The sequence below is a fragment of the Callithrix jacchus genome, chromosome 1 (assembly GCF_049354715.1).
Source record: "Callithrix jacchus isolate 240 chromosome 1, calJac240_pri, whole genome shotgun sequence".
In the NCBI taxonomy this organism is placed as follows: Eukaryota; Metazoa; Chordata; class Mammalia; order Primates; family Cebidae; genus Callithrix; species Callithrix jacchus.
This window is the reverse complement of record NC_133502.1, coordinates 112,625,657-112,648,525: the sequence shown is the minus strand read 5'-3', so window position 1 is coordinate 112,648,525 and position 22,869 is coordinate 112,625,657. Positions and strand designations below refer to the sequence as shown.

The following is a 22,869-nucleotide window of genomic DNA, read 5'->3' as shown; positions in this document are numbered from 1 at the left end:
CACCATTAACTGTGCAGACATAAGTGTAATGGGGTATACTATAAGGAGAGGAGATAGAAAAAAGAGCAGAAAAAGTATTCAAAGAATTCATGGTCCCAAATTTCATAAAAATTATTACTCTACATATCTAAGAAGCTCAATGAATTCTAAATGAGATAGATGCAAAGAAATCCATACACAGCACATTACTGTAAAAATGTTTAAAGCCAAAGCCAAAGCAAAAATGTTGAAAGCTTAAGAGAAAAAGAACTGATCAGATATAATGGAATGCCAATGATGCTTACAGCTGAATTATCATCAGAACCAATGAATGCCGTAAGGCAGGGAGGTAACATTTTGAAGGTACTGAAAGACAAATAATTGTCAATCAAGAAATTATGTCCAGTAAAACTATCTTTCAAAAAAAAGGCAATATCTCAAAAAATATGCAAATAGCCAATCATACATGAAAAGAGTCAACATCATTATCTCACAGGAAATGCAAATCAAAACCACAGTGAGATAGCACTTTATACATGATAGGATAGTTAAGATGTAAAAGAGACATAATAACAAGTATTGAAAAAGAATACACTCAAGAGAAATGAAAGCAATGCATCCAAAAGGATACACATGAACATTCATAGCATCATTATTCAAAACAAAAAAAAAAAAAGAGGATACAACTTAAATGTCCTCCAGTTGGTAAGTGGATAAACAAAACATGGTATATCTATACAATGGAATATTATTTGAGAATATAAAGCAATGAAGTACTGGTATATACTGCAACATGGAGGAACCTGTAAAACATTATATTAAGTGAAAGAAGCAAGATACAAAAGATTACATATCAGTGATCCTTTTGTGTGAGTTCATTTATATGAAAGGTCCAGAATAGGCAAACCTAAAGAGACAAAAACTAGATTTGTGGTTGCCAGGGTCTGGGGTAGAATGAAGGGGGGAGGGAAAGGGAGGAATGGCTAATGGGTATGGTGTTTCATCTGGGGGTCATGAAAGTATTCCAATATTCTGGCGAAAGTTACACAACTGTGTGAATATAGTAAACACCATCAATCTGTGTTCACTTTTAAGTGAGTGAATTGTATGTGAATTATTAATATATTTCAACAAAGCTATTATTTTTTTAACTAATTTTTAAAAGCAACCATAACAGCCACCTGCATGCCTGATTTCTAAACTTAAATGCTGGTGCAGTATCTCCTCTTCATTCTCCTTGGCCTAGGTCTTGTGAGAATGACCTCTCTGTATCACTTGTCATCACATTCAGTGTCAACAGCAGGAGCTAAATTTATTTTCTGGTTATCTTTTCATCCCTCAAATTGTCACACCTATTTTTCAAGCTCTCCAAAAAATGGTAATTCTATGATAATCCTTCATAACCATTAGCACAAAATTAAAACATTTACGTAGATTTTTCTACTGTGCCTATTAGAAATTTAGACTACTATTATAGCTCTCTTTTCAGGCAAGCACAAAATCTTCCCATTGGACCCATGTAAGGCATTGTATTTTAATACCTTTGAATACTATTGTTATTTTGGGGAAACTGGAAAGAACATTGGACTGGATATCAAGAGACCTGCTTTCTAGGCCAATCTCTGTCCCTTGCTAGGACAGAGGAGGGCCAGCATTCTTCATCTGATGTACATTCTTAAAAAGTAGGGAGTTTTTGATAATTTGTAGTTATAACAGTTGTTAATATTATGATGAAATATATTGAAGGAGATATGTAAAATCAAGTGTCCATATACTCAATACTAGATTGTAACATTAGTGGCTGCACCCAAAGGGTGGCATACACACATATGTATATATAGTTTATTATAACTTAAGTTCTGTGATACATGTGCAGAACGTGCATATTTATTACATAGGTATATATGTGCCATGGTGGTTTGCTGCATCCATCACCCCATCATCTACATTAGGTATTTCTCCTAATGCTTTCCCTTCTCTAGCCCTCCACCCCCTGATAGGCCCCAGTGTGTGATGTTCCCATCCCTGTGTCCATGTGTTCTCATTGTTCAACTCCCACTTATGAGTGAGAACATGCGGTATTTGGTTTTCCATTCTTGTGTCAGTTTGCTGAGAATGTGGTTTCCAGCTTCATCCATGTCCCTGCAAAGGACATGAATTTCTCCTGTTTTATGGCTGCATAGTATTCCATGGTATATATGTGCCACATTTTCTTTATCTAGTCCATCATTGATGGGCATTTGGCTTGGTTCCAAGTCTTTGCTATTGTGAGCAGTGCTGTAGTAAACATACATGTGCATGTGTCTTTATAACAGAATGATTTATAATCCTTTGGGTATATACCCAATAATGGGATTGCTGGGTAAAATGGTATTTCTAGTTCTAGGTCCTTAAGGAATCACCACACTGTCTTCCAGAATGGTTGAACTAATTTACAGTCAGTATGGCATATTTTTATGTGAGTGCTTTCCACAAGTCAATGGCATAGACCCACAACTGACCTGGCTCCATCCTCCAGCCCCACTCTTAGAGGAGAAAGGCTCTAGCCAAGACCATTCCAGAAGGTTAACAACTGTTTTGGGTCTCTCTCCCAGATATAAGAAACCTGGTGACATTTCTGCCTCCAAATTTTTGTGTAATGTCTTAAAGCATCATCCAATACTAGTATCTTATAATTCTATTTCAGCATAAACATCTTTAATTCCTAATTTTTTCTCATGAAGACACCATCATGACCTCTTATTTATATCTTTTGGACTCCAAATACTTCATTTTAGAGATCTAGTGCTCTGAAGGCTCAAAGGGGCACCTTGTGAAAAGCCATATTTGTATCTTTACATCCAACATGACTTATACTAAATTATAAAAAATGTGAAATGTCTTCACAGACAGATAAAAAATAATCTCTTTTGACAAGTGCATGGTGGCTCAATGCCTGTAATTCCAGCACTATGAGAGGCCAAGGTGGGCAGATCGCTTAAGCTCAGGAGTTCAAGACAAGCCTGGTGACTTGGTAAAATGCTGTCTCTACCACAAAAAAAAAAAAAAGACTTCAGCCAAAATGGCCAAATAGGAACAGCTCCAGAGCGCAGTTCCCAGTGAGAGAGACACAGAAGACAAGTGATCTCCACACTTCCAACTGAGGTACCAGGTTCATTTCAATGGGTTGGACAGTGGGTGTAGCTGAAGGAAGGCGAACTGAGGCAGGGCGGGGCACTGCCCCACCCAGAAAGTGCAACTGACCTGAGGTTGGAGACTTTACCCCCTCAGCACTCAGGTTTAGACAATGCACTTCCCCCATGGCCTGTGCAACCCACAGTCCAGGAGGACGATACCGGGCTGAGTTACTAACTCACAGTGCCATGAGTTACTAACACAGATCTGAGCAACAGCTCTGGCTGGGCCAGCGCCATGAGTTGTTGGCACAAATCTGGGCAGAAGTTTTGACTAGCGCTGAGAGTGCCTGCAGAATGGATCTACCCACCCCCCAGGGAGAGCTGAAAGCAGGGAGACAGGTGATATGGCTTGACAGGTCCCACCCCCACAAAGATCAACAAACTGAAGCCCTCTAGCTTGAGAGTTTTGCAGCCAGCACATACATTCAAGCTTGACCTGGGATGATTGAGCTTGATGCGGGGAAGGGCGTCCACCATTGCGAAGGCAGATCTAATCTCACCTGTCTAAACACAAGCCAGAGGAAGCCTACACACCAGCCGGGCTGAGTCTGAGGCAGCCCAGCAGTGCTTCTACAGACAGACAAAGGACAGACTGCCTCCTCAAGTAGAACCCTGACCCCTGAATAACCAAAAAAAAATCTCATATAGGAGATCTGGCTGACATCTGGCAGGTACCCTTCTGGGATGAAGCTACCAGAGGAAAGATTGGGCAGCAGACCTCACTCCTACATAGCCCCTGCAGGTGATTTCCAGGCAAGCAAGGTCTGGAGTAGACCTCCAGCAGTCTCAGAGCATAGGGGCCTGACTGTTAGAAGCAAAACTAAAAAACAGAAACAAATAGCTTCAACATCAACAGAAAGGGTGTCCACTCAGAGACCCCATCCAAAATCACCAACTTCAAAGATCAAACGTAGATAAATCCATGAAGATGGACAGAAACCAGAGCAAAAATGATCATCATCAAGACCAGAACGCTTTCCTCCTCCAAGGGATCACATATCCACAACAGCAATGGACTAAAACAGGATGGAGAATGAGCTTGACAAATTGACAGAAGAAGGCTTCAGAAAGTAGGTAATAGCAAACTTTTCTGAGCTAAAGGAATATGTTCTAACCCAATGCAAAGAAACTAAAAACCTTGAAAAAAGGCTAGGTGAATTGCTAACAAGAATAACCAGCTTAGAGAAGAGCAAAAATGACTTGATGGAGCTGAAAAACTCAGCATGAGAACTTCATGAAGCATAGACAAGTTTCAATAGCCAAATCAACCAAGCAGAAGAAAGGATATCAGAGATCAAAGATCAACTCAATTAAATAAAGCAAGAAGGCAAGATTAGAAATAAAGAGTGAAAGAAATGAACAAAGCCTCCAAGAAATATGGGATTATGAGAAAAGACCTAATCTATGCTTGACGGGTGTACCTGAATGTGATGGAGAGAATGAATTCGAGCTGGAAAAAACTCTTCAGGATATTATCAAGGAGAACTTCCCCAACCTAGCAAGGAAGGCCAACATTCAGTCCAGGAAATACAGAGAACACCACAGATATACTCCTAAGAAGAGCAAACCCAAGGCACATAATCTTCAGATTCACCAGGGTTGAAATGAAGGAAGAAATGCTAAGGGCAGCCAGTGAGAAAGGTCAGGTTACCCACAAAGGGAAGCCCATCAGACTCACAGCAGATCTCTTGGCAGAAACACTACAAGCCAGAAGAGAGTGGGGGCCAATATTCAACATCCTTAAAGAAAAGAACTTTCAGCCCAGAATTTCATGTCCAGCCAAACTAAGCTTTAAAAGTGAAGGAGAAATAAAATCCTTTACAGACAAGCAATTGCTGAGAGACTGTGTTGTCACCAGACCTGCCTTATAAGAGCTACTAAAGGAAGCACTAAACACGGAAAGGAACAGGCAGTACCAGCTACTCCAAAAATATACCAAATGGTAAACACCAATGACACAATGAAGAAACTGCATCAGCTAACAGGCAAAACAACCAGCTAGCATCAAAATGGCAGGTTCAAATTCATACGTAACAACATTAACCTTAAATGTAAATGGGCTAAATGCCCCAATCAAAAGACACACTGGCAAATTGGATAAAAATTCAAGACCCATAGGTATGCTGTATTAAGGAAACCCATCTCATGTGGAAGGACACACATAGGCTCGAAACAAAGGGATAGAGGAAGATTTACCAAGCAAATGGAGAGCAAAAAAAAAGCAGGAGTTGCAATCCCAGTCTCTGATAAAATGTACTTTAAACCAACAAAGGTCAAAAGAGACAAAGAAGGGCATTACATAATAGTAAAAGGATCAATGCAACAAGAAGAGTTAATGATCCTAAATATATATGCACCCAATAAAGGAGCACCCAGATACATAAAGCAAGTTCTTCACAACCTACAAAGAGACTTAGATTCCCACACAATAATAGTGGGAGACTTTAACACTCCACTGTCAATATTAGACGGATCAACAAGATAGAAAATTAACAAGGATATCCAGGAGCTGGACCAAGCAAACCTAATAGACATTTACAGAACTCTCTGCCCCAAATCCACAGAATATACATTCTTCTCAGCACCACATCACACCTACTCTAAAATTGATCACATGATTAGAAGTAAATGACTCCTCAGCAAATGCAAAAGAATGGAAATCATAATAAACAGTCTCTCAAACCATAGTGCAATCAAATTAGATTAAGAAACTAACTCAGAACCTCAAAACTTCATGGAGACTGAACAACTGTCTCCAGAATGTTGACTGGATAAACAATACAATGAAGGCAGAAATAAAGATGTTCTTTGAAATCAATGAGAAAGAAGACACAATGTACCAGAATCTCTGAGACACATTTAAATCAGGGTCTAGAGGGAAATTTACAGCAATAAATGCCCACATGAGAAGCAAGGAAAGATCTAAAATTGACACCCTATCATCAAAATTGAAAGAGCTAGAGGAACAAGATAAAAAAAGAAACTCAAAAGCTAGCAGAAGACAAGAAATAACTAAGAACAGAGCAGAACTGAAGGAGACACAGACACAAAAAACCCTTCAAAAAATCAATAAATCCTGGAGCTGGTTTTTTGGAAAGATCAACATAATAGACCACTAGCCAGACCAATAGTGAAAAGAGAGAACTGAAGAGATGCAATAAAAAAGGATAAAGGAGATATCACCATCAATTTCCCATCAGAGATTACTACAAACAACTCTATGCTCATAAACCAGTAAACCAGGAAGAAATTGATAAATTCCTGGACACTTGCACTCTCCCGGGATAAAACCACAAAGAAGTTGAAACCCTGAATAGACCAACAACAAGGGCTGAAGTTGAGGCAGCAATTAATAGCCTACCAAAAAAGTCCAGGTCCAGATGGGTTTAAAGCCAAATTCTACCAAACGTACAAAGAGGAGCTGGTACTATTTTTTCTGAAACTATTCCAAAAAATACAAAAAGAGGGAATCCTCTCTAACTCATTTTATGAGACCAACATCATCTTGATACCAAAACCTGGCAGAGACACAAATAAAAAAGAAAACTTCACACCGATATCCATAATGAACATCAATGCAAAAATCTTCAATAAAAACCTGGCAAACTGAATGCAACAGCGCATCAAAAAGCTTAATCATCATGAGCAAGTAGGCTGCTTCCTGGGGATGCAAGGTTGGTTCAACATACACAAGTTGATAAACATAATCAACCGCTTAAACAGAACCAAAGACAAAAACCACATGATTATATCAATAGATGCAGAGAAGGCCTTTGACAAAATTCAACAGCCCTTTATGATAAAAGCCCTCAATAAACTAGGTATCAATGGAGTGTATCTCAAAATAATAAAAGCTATTTATGACAAACCCACAGCCAGTATCATACTTAACGGGCAAAAACTGGAAGCATTCCCTTTGAAAACTGGCACTAGGCAAGGCACAAGTGCCCTCTCTCACTACTCCTATTCAATACAGTATTGGAAGTTCTAGCCAGAGCAATCAGACAAGAAAAAGAAATAAAGTTATTCAATTAGGAAAAGAGGAAGTCAAATTGTCTTTATTTGCAGATGACATAATTGTATATTTAGAAGACCCATTGTCTCAGCCCAAAATCTTCTTAAACTGATAAGCAACTTCAACAGTCTCAGGATAAAAAATCAGTGTGCAGAAATCACAAGCATTCCTATACACCAATAACAGACAAAGAGAGCCAAATCATGAGTGAACTCCCATTTACAATTGCTACAAAGAGAATAAAATACCTAGGAATACAACTATCAAAGGATGTAAAGGACCTCTTCAAGGAGAACTACAAACCACTGCTCAAGGAAATAAGAGAGGACAGAAACAGTTGAAAAAACATTCCAAGCTCATGGTTAGGAAGAATCAATAGCATGAAAATGGCCATACTGCCCAAAGTAATTTATAGATTCAATGCTATCCCCATCAAGCTCCCAATGACCTTCTTCACAGAACTGGAAAAAAAACCACTTTAAACTTCATATGGAACCAAAAGAGAGCCCACTTAGCCAAGATAATCCTAAGCAAAAAGAACAAAACTGGAGGCATCACTCTACCTGACTCCAAACTATACTCCAAGGCTACAGTAATTAAAACAGCATGGTACTGGTACCAAAACAGAGATACAGACCAGCAGAACAGAACAGAAGCCTTGGAGGAAATGCCACACATCTACAACCATCTGATCTTTGACAAACCTCATGAAAACAAGCAATGGGGAAAGGATTTCCTGTTTAATAAATGGTGTTGGGAAAACTGGCTAGCCATGTGCAAGAAAGCAGAAACTGGACCCCTTCCTGATACCTTACACTAAAATTATCTCCAGATGGATTAAAGATTTAAACATAAGACCTAATATCATATAAACCCTAGAAGAAAACCTAGGTAATACCATTCAGGACATAGGCACAGGCAAGGACTTCATGACTAAAACACCAACAGCAATGGCAACAAAAGCCAAAATAGACAAATGGGATCTAATTAAACTTAAGAGTTTCTGCACAGCAAAGGAAACAATCATTAGAGTGAACCAGCAACTAACAGAATGGGAAAACATTTTTGCAATCTACAAATCTACAAAGAACTAAACAGATTTACAAGAAAACAAATAAACAAATGCATTCGAAAGTGGGGGAAGGACATGAACAGACACTTTTCAAAAGAAGACATATCTGAGGCCAAAAAACATATGAATGCTCATCATCACTGGTTATTAGAGAAATGCAAATCAAAATCACATTGAGATATCATCTCATACCAGTTAGAGTGACAATCATTAAAAAATCTGGAGACAACAGATACTGGAGTGGATGTGGAGAAATAGGAACACTTTTACAATGTTGGTGGGAGTGTAAATTAGTTCAACCATTGAGGAAGACAGTGTGGTGATTCCTCAAGGACCTAGAAATAGAAATTCCATTTGACCCAGCAATCTTATTACTAGGTATACCCAAAGGATTATAAATGGTTCAATTACAAAGACACATGCACATGTATGTTCATTGCAGCACTGTTTACAATAGCAAGGACCTGGAACCAAGCCAAATGCCCATCAGTGATAGATTGGACAAAGAAAATGTGGGATAAATGCACCATGGAATACTATGCAGCCATAAAAAACAATGAGTTGGTCTCCTTTGTAGGGACATGGATGAATCTGGAAACCGTCATTCTTAGCAAACTGACACAGGAACAGAAAACCAAACACCATATGTTCTCACTCATAGGTGGGTGTTGAACAATGAGAACAAATGGGCACAGTGAGGGAAACATCACACCCTGGGGTCTGTTGGGGGATGGGGGGTTAGGGGAGGGACAGTGGGGGGTGGGGAGGTTGGGGAGGGATAACACTAGGAGAAATGCCTGGTGTAGGTAACGAGGGAATGGAGACGGCAAACCACCATGGCTTGTGTGTACCTACACAACAATCCTGCAAGATCTGCACATGTATCCCTGAACTTAAAGTACAAAAAAAAAAAAAAGAAATTAGCTGGGTGTGGTGGCTGTAGTCCCAGCACTCAGATGGTTGAAGAGGGAGGATTGCTTGAGCTTGGGAGGTGGAGCTTACACTGAGCTTAGAGCAACAGAGTGCACTAACAGCCTGGGCAACAGAGTGAGACCTTGTCTCAAATAATAATAATGATGATGATGATGATGATAATAATCTGTTCCAGATTCCGAGTGAAGTATGAAGGTATCCTCAATAGGACCAGCAGGCAGGCTTTCTTTCTTCCAATATCTAATTCCTATGCTTATGTAGGAACATAATTTTTCTAAGTACAGGCTTATGTTTGTGATTTGAATTAGGATGTGACTAAGTGAAGGATTAAAAGTTTTTTTTGCATGATGCTTCTCTTCTGAGAAGTATCCTTTCTAGAAATCCCATTTAACACTTCCTGTCAGTAACTAGTTAATTTTTCCTCTATATCTGACTTCCTCATGTAATCAGTTTCTATTGTACCCTAGTTGCTGATAGAAGCTTGACTGAGACAAAAATCTCTAGAATGTGTCTGTGTTCATGAACCCAAGCCATACCAAGCAAGTGCTGGGTGAAAGATGTAGGAAACCAAGATTTGTTGAGTACCTATTAAGTGCCAGGCATACATTAAATCATTATATATAAAACATTTTCATAATTTATGTAACATTCCTATGAGGGATTCTATCATTTCTATTTTACAGATAAGGAAAACTGAGGCTTGGTTAAGTTGTTTGACTAAGATAACCCTACTAATAGATGAGGGAGCCTGGTTTAAACACAAATGTGTTCAGTTATACTGCATCTTGCTGATTGTACTCACCTGTTAACATTCCTGCCAAAAGTTTAATAGTAGATCACTCTCAAGTTAGTAATTGATGTTCAATTATTTGGTGTTCAATTCTGCTTTTTTAAAGCAGAATTTATCTAGGCATTCAAACAGAGAGAATAAAATCCGTGAAGGCCCAAAAAGGGCCAGTGATGGTACCCAGAACTAAAAAGAGCTGTGTCGCTGAGGTTGCCAGTATCCTTTGGTGAATGCTCCTGCTACTTATGGAAACCACTGTTGCTGTTACCTTTCAGGAGGCTGAGAATTTGCACATTTGTTGAACCTGCAAGAACTTGGAAGCCCATAGTGCCCTTGATGCTCCTGGACTCCCTGCTGAGACTTCTGGATCCTATGGCTCTCTGTGACTACTGCTGGATCCAGAAACAGAAAATGGGAAAAAATAGCTTCTCTCTTCCTCTTGCCTTCTGGTCTTTCTCCAAGACCTGCCTTTGAAAAAATCTAACTGGAAGCCACCTAGTTAAGAAACTTGGGAACCTAGTTTGCGAATTTTTAGCACCTTGCAATATACAGAACATTAAAGGGCAGGAATTAAAGCTAAAAGTTACCTTTCCCAGGGAGTTGTATTGTAGTTATTTGTTTTGTTATGTTTTGTGACAAAGTCTTACTCTGTCACCCAGTCTGGAGTGCAGTGGTACAATCATGGCTCACTGCAGCCCTGACTTCCTGGGTTCAGGTGATCCTCTGGCTTCAGCCTCCTGAGTAGCTGGGACTACAGACGTGTGCCACCCAGGCTGACTAATTTTTAAAAAACTTTTTTGTAGAGACAGAGTCCCACTATGTTTCTCAGCCTGATCTTGAACTCCAGGGGATGAGGAGCATCCCCTCTTTTCATATAAACTGTTTTTTGAGTCAGTGTTCCAGGGATGGGTGACTGGGTCTCCATCTTTGACTTAAGCAGAAAATGGATTTGTTGGAAGGATATCGAGTAATTCATAGAGCTACAAGAATCCTGGAGACTCTAATTTAGGAAACAACAGGATCTGGTAATGAGGATGGAATAGGGACTCTGCAAGACACTCCTGCTCAGAGGAATCATACTATTTTTCATTTTTAAATATCTACAGAAGATTCAAGATTTAAAGGAAGAAAATGAATCAGTCAACCTTGGGAAGGCCTGCACCTTCACTAGGAGAGGTCATTTGGCAAAGTTAAATAGGGATCTGTCACCCAATGATACAGAAATTGTTCTTGGGCAGCAAACACATGAACAAAACCAGCTACTTCTGCAGTCCCTGTTGCCAGGTATTGTTCTCTAGTTTCCTCCCTCCACCATATATAATATAGCTCATTCTATATTCCTCTGGGATAATGGCTTCCATTCTTCCTTCCTGAGAATTGCAATCTTACTCTTGTCCCTAGCCTGGTGGCCTGGAGCTTGGTAACCCACTCCGGACAGGTCTTCTGAGCCTCAGACCTGGTATCTACATACTTGGTGAATCATCTAGTTACTTTAGCTTGAAACTTTTGAGAGTAATAATTAAGAGGAGGTTTTGCTTAAATTAAAAGAGAAGTTTTAATGAACTTTGAACTCTCTTCTTCAATCTGATGAATATTTCTTGGTACCCTCTGCATCCTGGACAGCTACCCAAGTGACCTTCTGTTACTCGCAATCTCTTCTGATTTCCATGAAAAGTGAATTAAAAGACTTGACATTATTTTCCCACTTGGTCTACATCTTTCTTTCCCTTCTTTCTTCCTCCCAAAGTCTGGCCCATTTCATTCTCCTGATGGATCTAAGCTTCATAATAAATATCACTGTGGCTCCCACTTATTGAGCACTTACTATGTTGAGCACCTACTATGTGCCTAGGGCTTTATACACAATGTTTTATTTAATCCAGACCAGAACCCCAAAAAGTTCTCATTACAAAGATAGGAGAATTAAGGCTCACATATCTAGTTAGTGATGAAGTTCATATTTGTGCCCAAGTCAGCCTGATTCCAAAACTTGCATTCATTTCATAGAAGTATGGGATCTCTATTACCTCCAGTATGGGTACAGGAGATGCAAGAGACGTCAGAGTCTCCTTGGACTTCTTTCCAGGTCTTTGTTTCAAAATAACACTTTAGACAAAACAAGATGTAAAAATATACACAGAATGGAAATCCCCACCTTTATGATTGCTTTATTCTCAGCCTTTCAGGATTAACTTACTGACATGATTTGGCTGTGTTGCCATTGAAATTTCATCTTGAGTTGTAGTTCCTGTAATCCCCACATGTCATAGGAGAGAACTGATGGGAGGTAATTGAATCATGGGGGCGGGGTTTTCCCATGCTGTTTTTATGATAGTGAATAAGTGAATAAGACAGTTTATAAAGGACAGTTTTCCTGCACATGCTCTCTTGCCTGTCACGATGTAAGATATGCCTTTGCTCCTCCTTTGCCATCCACCATGGTTGTGAGGCCTCCCCGGAAGTGTGGAACTGTGAGTCTATTAAACCTTTTTCTTTCTTTCTTTCTTTCTTTCTTTCTTTCTTTCTTTCTTTCTTTCTTTCTTTCCTTCCTTCCTTCCTTCCTTCCTTCCTTCCTTCCTTCCTTCCTTCCTTCCTTCCTTCCTTCCTTCCTTCCCTCCCTCTCTCCCTCCCTTCCTCCCTCTTCCTTTCTTTTCTTCTTTCTTGCTTCCTTCCTTTCTTTTCTTTTTTTCTTTCTTTCTTTCAAGATGGAGTCTCATTCTGCCACCCAGGCTGTATAGTGGCTCAATCTCAGCTCTCTGAAACCTCCTCCTCCCGGGTTCAAGACATTCTCCTGCCTCAGCCTCCTGAGTAGCTGGGATTACAGGTGTGAGCCACTTTGCCCGGCTCCTAAACCTCTTTTTCTTTATAAATCACCATGCCTTGGGCAGCATGAAAATGAACTAATACACTTACAAATAGTGATTCCCACATTTTTAGCTAAAGCTTGCTAATGGAAAATTAAAATTTTCAAGAAATTAAAAGTTTCAAGAAAGTATTCTACAACTTTACTCAGAGGCATGATTTGGTTTGGTTTGGTTTAAAGGTAGTACCCTTTACTATTTAGGGTAACTAATATGTGAAGAATTAATCCTTTACAGTAAATATATAAAATTCATTATTTAAAGAAATATAGCATCTGCATGTATGATAACAGCTGCCTTCATTTAGACCTAGCTTTGTCTTTAGCCAGGAATCTAAATTAGCTCAAGATTCTTAACACAATCCTGAGAAATACACAGAGTTAGATAGGAAGGTTGTACACATTTACTGAGTATCTATAATGTTCCAAGCTCTGTCATGGGTACTTTAATTTTTCTGCATTTTCTCATTTAATATAGCAATATTATCAAGGTAAGTACTATTACTGCTATTCCTGTTTTCAGATAAAATAAAACTCAAAGAGTTGAAATCCTGACTCTAAGTTTTGGATCTCCATTATAACCTGCTGTCTCCATTTTATTCAGTAAGTTTAAGAAACGTTTTGAGAGAATCATAGAAAAATGTATCATTAGAAAATTATCTATAGAATCAAAAGAGGGCACGTTTAAGAAGAGACCATGGTGAGCCTCAGTTTCAGGCCATCTTTTCTTCTCATTCTATATATTCTTCCAGTGCCATTTTATCCATGCCAATATCTACACTTACCATTTATTAATAAATGATTTTCAAATCTATATCACAATTCAGACCTTGCCTCTAAATTACTTTTTACATATCCATCTGTTTTCTGAATATCTGCCTTGGATGACCCACAGGCTTCTCTGAAGTATCATGCTCCAGATGGAAGTATTTTCCTGCCACTCAGCTCCTGCTCCTTGTTTCATGGTCTAGTGAATGGCACCACCATCCATCCACTCCATTGTTCAAATCACCTATGCAGTTTCCTTGGCTTTTTATTTTCCCTCACTGTTCTCTATCCCACCCATTCCCCAATCTAATCAATGGCCAAATCCTGTCAACTCTATCATCCAAATATCTCTGGAATCTACATGCATCTTTCCATCAGGAACTAATCTGACCTTTCAGGTGTTAGTTCAGCTGGTTAAAAATGAGCCAAGGCAGGGTGTGGTGGTTCATGCCTGTAATCCCAGCACTTTAGGAGGCTGAGACGGGCAGATCACTTGAGGTCAGGAGTTCAAGACCAGCCTGCCCAACATGGTGAAACTCCATCTCTACTAAAAATACAAAAACTAGCTGAGCATGGTGGTGGGTGCCTGCAATCCAAGCTACTCAAGAAGGCTGAAGCAGAGAATTGCTCTAACCCGGGAGGCGGAGATTGCAGTGAGCAGAGATTGTGCCACTGCACTCCAGCCTGGGTGACAGAGTGAGACTCCACCTCAAAAAACAAAAAATGCCAGAACTGAAGTAGCAGTCAAACCTTGACTCCCCTTTGTTTCATTTCCCCCTATGGAACAGTGTGTTGGTAGAGTCAACTCATTGTTTAGGGATCTCCAACCAGAAGGCTCCTGTGGATTTATGGACCTTGGAGCCAGAAGTGAGGAACAGTGGGAGGGCTAGAAGTAGAAAATATCGAGTACTGAGTCAGAGTAGGGAAAGTGCCTTCAAGGTTCAGTGAAAAGGAGAGGACTTCTAAATGGAGACGCATGGGCCATGAATGCAGCTATATATAAGAGCACAACTGGCCAGGGGGCCTGGGTCTTTGACTGCAACTCTCTTCAGACACTGCAATGTATTGGCTCTGCACCAAGTCTGGTGTGGGAAGGGCAGCTTTTCCTATGAGGCCTTCCAGGTAAAGCCTTTGTAATTGCCTGTGGCTTTTATATAAAATAAAATATACATTTGTATTTTATTCCATATATATATTCTGTTTCTCTTAAGAACCCTGACTTATCTGACTAATATATTTTGCTAAATGGTTTCTGGGAAACCATAAGCTTTCTTAATATGAAAGGACAGTAGCATGTGGTACAGACATTATCCTACCTATTTTTCCTTCTTCTTGCTTTGAAGTGATGCCTGGAGCTAGAGCTGCAGCAACCATCTTGCAGCTATGAGGGAAAGGTCAAAGAAACTGTGGATATAAATGCCCTGATATCAGATATACCAACATCAGCAACTGCCTGCTTCTAGGCTTTTAGCTATGTGAGAAAAGTATCCCTCAATTTTTAAAGGTCATTTTTTTTATGTTATTTTGAATTAAAAACCTTCTTAACTGATAGAGTAGTGATCTCGAATGCTAGAAAAGTTTTCCAAAAAACTATTTACTAATAGACTTTCCTTGATGTATTATTGCATTCTAGATACATCATACTTTCAATGATTCATCTAGAGCAGAGTCACATGCTCACTCCTAAGCTAATTAGAAGTAAATGACCTTTTCATGATTGACTTAAACAAATCAAAACCCACAGTTCCAGAACAGGAAGTGGGATAAATACCATGAAGAATGGGATAATGCCTGGGAAAATCAGTTTTGATATTAGGAAGGGAGAAGGAAGCCAGTAGATGTTGAGTAGATAACCAAGAGTGTGTGCCACACTTACAAAGGAAAAAGAATCAGATTGGCATCAAACTTCCGGAATACATAATAAAATCTAAAAACCAATTAAGATATTTCCATAGGCTACCTCCAAAACTGAGCTGAAACCCAAAAATTCAGTGTCTAGCCTAGTCAGGATAAAAAAATATATATTTGCAGAAGCTCAGGAATTCAGAGAACATTAATCACATACTTCATGTGAGAAGAACATTACTAAACTACAAATGTTAGAACAGAGATTTCAAATTGAGAGAAGAGGAGCAGTAATAAGCAATACATTTGGCTCTATATGTAGAAAAATATAAGTGAATAGTGGCAGAGTTACCAAGAAATTATAATTTTAAATCTAAATAAGGATTTTTGAAACAAAAACTATGTATTTCAAGAAAAAATATAAATATCTTTGGGTCGTAGAGTATTAAATATTTCACTACTTGTATCTTAAAATATGATTTTTAAAACAAACTCTAGGATTATAGTAGTGGGTAGAAAACAGATTATGGGAAGTGAGAGCATTCCAAGAGTCTCATCTGAGAAGGAGATGGGAAAGTAAAACCATCTTAAAGGTTTCATTGGAGGGGAGGAATGAGGTGTGTGGAAATACTTGGCATTTTGCTCTCATACTAATCGAGATATGTTTTTCAGTATGAATGTCATAAAAAGGAAGGTGACCATTAGCAAAATGCAAAGGTGCATTGAGAATCCCATGTTCATAAGGGTGAAAGTGAAGAAGGAACTAGAAACTTGACCAAACTAGTAAAAACAAACAACAAATAAAACTGGTAGCAATAACAAGAAAGGCCAAAACAGCGCAAAAGTTGAAATAAATAAATATCAAGCATAAAATAAAATAGAAGGAATAAAGTCATGAATATCAATTGTTAGACTTAATGTGGATCTTCCATTAAAAACTAGCTTGGGTCAAAGAAACAAAATCGAGATACATGTTGCTTACAATTAACACTTAAAATGATAAAAAACAAATGATGGACAATAAAACACGAGGTAAATTCAAGCAAAAAAGAAAGCAGAAATGTCAATATTACTATTAGTTAAAATGGAATTTAAGATTAAAGTGACTGACCAGAGAAAAGTGCACTAAGTGATTTTAAAGGGGACAATTTACAAAGTAAATGTAATTCTCATAAATCTACATGCAGCACTGTAGCAAAAACTGTTACAAACAGAAGGAAAGCCTAATGGAGATACAATTGTCATGGGCTATTAATTCACTGTCTTCAGAATTAAACAGACTGAATAAACAAAAAATAACTAATATCAGAAGAATTTGATAATGTAAACCTGAAATAACCAAAAGGGTCAGTATCCCATTTTGAAGAGTTTATTCAGGAAAAAGTCTGGAAATGGATATTCCAGGATGCACAAATTCCAGAGAAATGGGTTCAGTGCTCTGACATTAAAAGCTAAGTTCTTGTTTATACAGGAAAAAGACAAAGAAATGTAAAGGAATTTTAACATTTTCTATACAAGCCTGGTTTTAGAGTTAAAACAAATTAATTAGTTACAGTTTGTTTTCTTTTCTGTGTAGCTAGTTTTCTTTCCTTTACAGCTGGTTTTCATTTCCTTTCAAACTTAAAAGAGTATATTTAACATTCCATCTTAAGACAATGTGATAACCATGAATTCTTTGTGTGAGGAAGGAAAGAGGGAGGTTAATTTATAATGGAAGTCAATAGTATAGAGGAAAGGGGGTCTTCCCTGGCATCCTTCAGCCATTTACAACATTTAACAAAACAAAGCAGGTAAGGGAAAAGCTTTCATCCATAACTAGAGGAAAAAAGGTTCTAGCTGCCTAGGATATAGCAGCCTGTGATGTGACTCAGGCCTCATAATTCACATTTTAAAAAAACTCACAATAGCTGGGCACAGTGGCTCACGCCTGTAATCCCAGCACTTTGGGAGGCTGAGGCGGGTGGATCACGAGGTCAAGAGATCGAGACCATTCTGGTCAACATGGTGAAACCCCATCTCTACTAAAAATACAAAAAATTAGCTGGGCACGGTGGCGTGTGCCTGTAATCCCAGCTACTCAGGAGGCTGAGGCAGGAGAATTGCCTGAACCCGGGAGACGGAGGTTGCGGTGAGCCGAGATCTCGCCATTGCACTCCAGCCTGGGTAACGAGACCGAAACTCCATCTCAAAAAAAAAAAAAAACTCACAATAATTTAGAGTTCTAACAGCTTTGATTTTGAATTACTTATTTTACAATAACACAAATAAAACTTGATATAATAAATGCATATATCCTTAGAATTGGCAATATGTTTTCTATGACCATGATTTGTTCAACAATTATATTTGCTGCAAAAAACATTAAAATATAAAACAGTAAAGATTTTTAAAACCACAAACTCTGATCCTAATCCAATAAAATCAGAAATATATAAAAATGAAGTGACCAAGATGGCAGAATAGAAGGTAACCCACTCATATCTCCCCACAAGAATTCTACATCTGTCCATGGTAAAAAGTCACTCTGCAAGAGTCTCAGGATTGAGGTAGGAGTTTGTGAAACCCTAGTGAAGTCTAAGACATCAGAGAATCATTTGCAGAGGGCAGACCTACACATAGGTGGCTGATCCACCAAACTTGTTCCTGGGTTCAAGCCAGAAAATGACCCAGTCTCCCAAGGGGTTTGGCTACAACCCCACTTGGTCTCGATCCTGCAACAAAAGCCATTGCCAAAGAGTCAAGAAGGAATTGTGCACACTAGTGTCTTGTTAGAAAGGCTCATCTACCTACTAATGGTGGTGTTGGCAGTCAATGTGAAAGTTGGCCTCTGGTTCTGCTCCAGCCCCCTCAGGTGAGGTATCAGCTCAGAGCTGATCACACAAGGAACCAGAGGGAGACTTGCCCATAACTTGCAGCCCAGTAGTCTGAGCCTTTCAGACAGGCTAGAACTCTAACCACAGAGGCAAATCTCTGTTCCACAATAGATAACAAGGGGGCCCAGTCTCAGCTATGGCCTCTCACACTACAACCAAGGAACTATTCCATCTGTACAGAAACTTGATGGGAGAATGTACCTCTCTGAGCCAATGAGACCAGGCTCTCTAGCTTCTGCCCCACAGTAGATGTCAAGGGGGCCCTATCTCAGCTCTAGCGTATCCTGCTGCAGTTGGGGAGCTATCTTATCTATGCTGAGACCTGCTTGGAGATGTGTACCTGTTTGAGCCAATGAGAAGTGCTCTTCAGCCTCTGTCCCACAGCAGATCCTGAGAGGTCCCAGTAACAGCTCTGATTGCTCCTGCTGCATAGAACTTATCCCATCTATGTAGAGACCTACTTGAAAATGCATACCCATATAAACCATTGGGATAGGCATGCCAGCGCTGTCTTACAGCAGGTCCCTTGGAGGTCCAGACTCAGCTTTGGCCTCTCCTGGTACAGTCAAAGAACTCCCTTCTTGTTCAGGGTACTGCTGGGTGACACATACCTGTCTGAGCCAACAAGATAGGCCCACTAGCTTCCTTTCCATAACAGATCCTGAAAGGGCTCAGTTTCAACTCCATCCTCCCTTGCTGCAGTTGGGGGCCCATTCCACATGTGCAGAGACCTGCTGAGAGGCATGCACAGGTGGAATGGGTCCTCAACTGAACACAGTCATCCATCTTGGCCACCAGGACAGTTGTCTGGATTCAGGTCCCTGGCCAGCATTCCCAAATAGCCCTAGTACTTGGGTCTTCCTCTGATCCATCTGGGCTGGAAAGCTGTGCCAATCACATAGTCCTCACAAGACTTGCAGAAAGACAGTGAGAAAGGATGGAACTGTAAGCCATTGTTAAGCCAGTCACAGAAAGACAAATACTGCGTGTTCTTATTCCTATGTGGGAGTTGAAAAAGTAGATCTAATGGAGGTAGAGATTAAAATGGTGTTTACCAGAGGATGTAAAGTAAAGGTGAGGGAGGTAGGAGAAATAAAAATAAATTGGTTAAGGGATACAAAAACATAGATAGATAGATAGATAGATAGATAGATAGATAGATAGATAGATAGATTAGATTCTAGTGTTCGATAGTATAGTAGGAAAATTATAGTTAACAATAATTTATTGTATATTTCAAAGAAGCTAGAAGAGATGTGTAATGCTCCCAACAGAAAGAAAAGATAAATGTTTGAAGTGATGGCTATCCCAATTATCCTGATTTGCTCATTACACATTGTATGCAGGTATCAAAATATCACATGTACAACTATTGTATATAAAGTTAAAAAATTGAAATTGGCTATGCCAATCTCATAGTCCTCACAAGACTCCCAGAAAGCCTGTACTTAGAGCATCTTCTACTGCTGATATCGCTGCAGAGGTCAGAGGCTTAGGGAACACAACAGTCAGACTGTATAAAATCCCTACAAGTATAGGCACAAACAAAGCTAGATTGCAAAGACTAAAATATTAAACAAATACCTAATCCATCAATACACAGACAAAATTTCATGTTCACAGCATCAAAAACATTCAAAGAAATATGACCTTATCATATGGAAAAAATAAGGTGCCAGAGGCTGACCCTACAGTGATAGAGATATGCACTTTCTTAGACAAATAGTACAAAATAGCTGTTTTAAGAAGCTTTACTGACTTCAATAAAATACACAGAATCAATTCAGAGATTTATCAGAGAAATTTAACAGAGATTGCAATAATTTAAAAAAAAAAAATCAACAAGAAACCCTGGAGCTGAAAAATAAAAGAATGAAGGGAAAAATGCAATAGACATTATCAGCAGCAGAACTAATCAAGCCAAAGAATCATGAGCTTGAAGACAGAATATTTGAAAATATGCAGTCAGAGGAGAAAAAAGAATAAAAAGTAGAAAGAAAGTTTATAAGAATGATGGGACAACATCAAAAGAGCAATTATTCAGGTTATTTAGTTAAAAAGGGAAATGAAAAAGACAAGAAGGTAGAAAGCTTATTCAGAGAAATAATAACATAAACCTTCCAAACCTAAAGATATAAATATCCAGGTACAGAAAGGTAAATGGTCACCAATCACTTTCAACCCATACAAGAATACACCTAGGCATTATAATCAAACTCTCAAAGGTCAAAGACAAAGAAACAATTCTGAAAGCAATGAGAAAAAAGAAGCAAATAATAGATAAGGGAGATCTAAAATGCCTGAAAACAGACTTCTCAGTAGAAACTGTACAGACCAGGAGAGGTGAAATGATATATTCAGAGTGCTGAAGAAAAAACTGCAAAGCAAGATTACTGTTTCCAGTAAAGTTATTCTTCAACAATGAAGGAGAGAGAAAGGTTTTCCAAGACAAACAAAACTGAGAGAATTTGTTGCTACCAAACTTGTCCTACAAGAAATGTTAACAAGAGTTCTTTAGGGCAAAAGAAAAGGATACTAATGTGATTGTTACACTAATATTGTAATTGTGGTGTGTAAATCAATTAAATCTTTACTAAGAAGACTAAGAGACAAAACTACTAAAAATAATAACCACAACAATTTATTAAGAGATGAGCAATATAAAAATATAAATTGTAATATCAAAAATTCAAAATGTGGGAGGAGAGTGAAATTAATATGTATAAGGTTTTATTTGATAGTTTGTTTCTCTTTGTTTTTGTGATCAAAGCTAAGTTGGAATCAGTTTTAAGTAACTTGTTATAACTACAGAGTTTTTGTAAGCTTCATGCTAACCACAAAGCAAAAACTTATAATAGATATACTGAAAATAAAAAGCAATGAATTAAAACATACTACCAGAGAAAATCACTTAACCATAAAGGTAGACAGTGAGAAAGGATGGAACTGTAGGTCACTGTTAAGCCAGCCACAGAAAGACAAATATTGCATGTTATCATTCATATATGGGAACTGAAAAAGTGGATCTCATGGAGCTAGAGATTAAAATGGTATTTACCATGGGATGTAAAGTAAAGGCAAGGGAGGTAGGAGGAATGAAAATAAGTTGGTTAAGGGATGAAAAAACATAGATAGATAGAAAGAATAGGTTCTAGTATTTGATAGTATAATAGGGAAATTAGAGTTAACAATAATTTATTGTATATTTCAAAGCAGCTAGAAGAGAAGATTTGTAATGCTCCCAACAGAAAGAAAAGATAAATGTTTGAAGTGATGGCTATCCCAATTATCCTGATTTGCTCGTTACACATTGTATGCAGGTATCAAAATACCATATGTACAACTATTGTATAGCAATTTAAAACCTTTTAAATCCAAAAATACTTTTCAAAAAAGAAGCCTGTAAGTCCTAATGACTGTGGAGTAACCATAACACTCCTGTACTGCCTATACACACATGAAAGAAAAATCAATTTCCATTTGGAAAAAAAGATACGTCATATAAATATGATCTTAAAAATTAGAAAAAGGTATAAAAAACCCAAACTAAGAAAATAAAAGCTAAAATTGATGAAATAGAAATTTTTTACATGCAAAAAGAATGCATCAACTGAAAAGCTATTCCTTTGAGAAGACCAGTAAAAACAACAAGCTTCATGAGCCTGATTATGGCAAAATTAAAATATGCCCACAAGAGAAATTATACATGATTAGGATTGAAAAAATATAACTATAAAAGAAATAAAAATATTTTTTAAAAACTGTAAGAGCCAGGTATGATGGCTCATACCTGTAATTCCAGCACGTTGGGAGGCCAAGGCAGGAGGATGGCTTGGGGCTAGGAGTTCAAGCAACCTGTATGCCACAGTGAGACACTGTCTCTACAAAAAAAAAATAAAATAACAACTAAAAAATTAACCAGGCATAGTGGCTCATGGCTGTAGACCTAGCTACTCAGGAGGCTGAGGCAGGATGATTGCCTGAGCCTAGGAGGTTGAGGATGCAGTGATTGTACTACTATACTCTAGGCTGCGTAATGGAGTAAGACTCTGTCTCAAAAAAAATTTATAAGAATATTATATGCAAATCTGTGAAACCAATTTGAAAACTAAGAAGAAATTGCTCATTTCTTAGCACATACAAATGTCTAAAATTGACCTAAAAAATAGAAAACATTAAAAGGCCAATTTCCATAGAATAGATTTGAAAGGTGATAAATGATAGCTGTCCAAAGATGTCTGTGTTCTAATCCCTGAATATGTTAATAAAGTATGTTATTTAACCCAGAAAAATGAACTTCACGGTTGTGATTATGTTAAGGTATTCTTAGACATAGGAAGAGTACCTTGCATAATCCAGGTGGCCCCAGTGATATAACCACAAGGGTCTTTGTAAGAGGGAATGTGGTAGGCTGAATGCCCCCCAAATATATCCAATTCTTGATCCTTGGATCCTGTGAATATTACTTTATTTGGCAAAGGGATTTTGCAGGTGTGATTAAATGAGTAATTTTTTAGAATAAAAGATTATCCTGTATTAGCTGGGTGGGCCTTAAATATAA

General features: G+C 38.4%; 1 protein-coding gene across 2 annotated transcripts in view; it reads left to right on the top strand.

The window, feature by feature from the left end:
• Window positions 1-22,869, top strand: part of LOC108590293 (uncharacterized) — a 249,681-nt gene that overhangs the window by 157,429 nt on the left and 69,383 nt on the right. The window contains exon 4 of one of the 2 annotated variants that reach the window (XM_078368716.1): window positions 10,238-12,433. The exons of the other annotated variant lie outside the window; for it this stretch is intronic. Within the exon in view, the coding sequence (XP_078224842.1) occupies window positions 12,401-12,433 (33 nt within the window). The 5' untranslated portion in view covers window positions 10,238-12,400. The remainder of the gene's footprint in view (window positions 1-10,237; window positions 12,434-22,869) is intronic. 2 annotated transcript variants of the gene reach the window in all.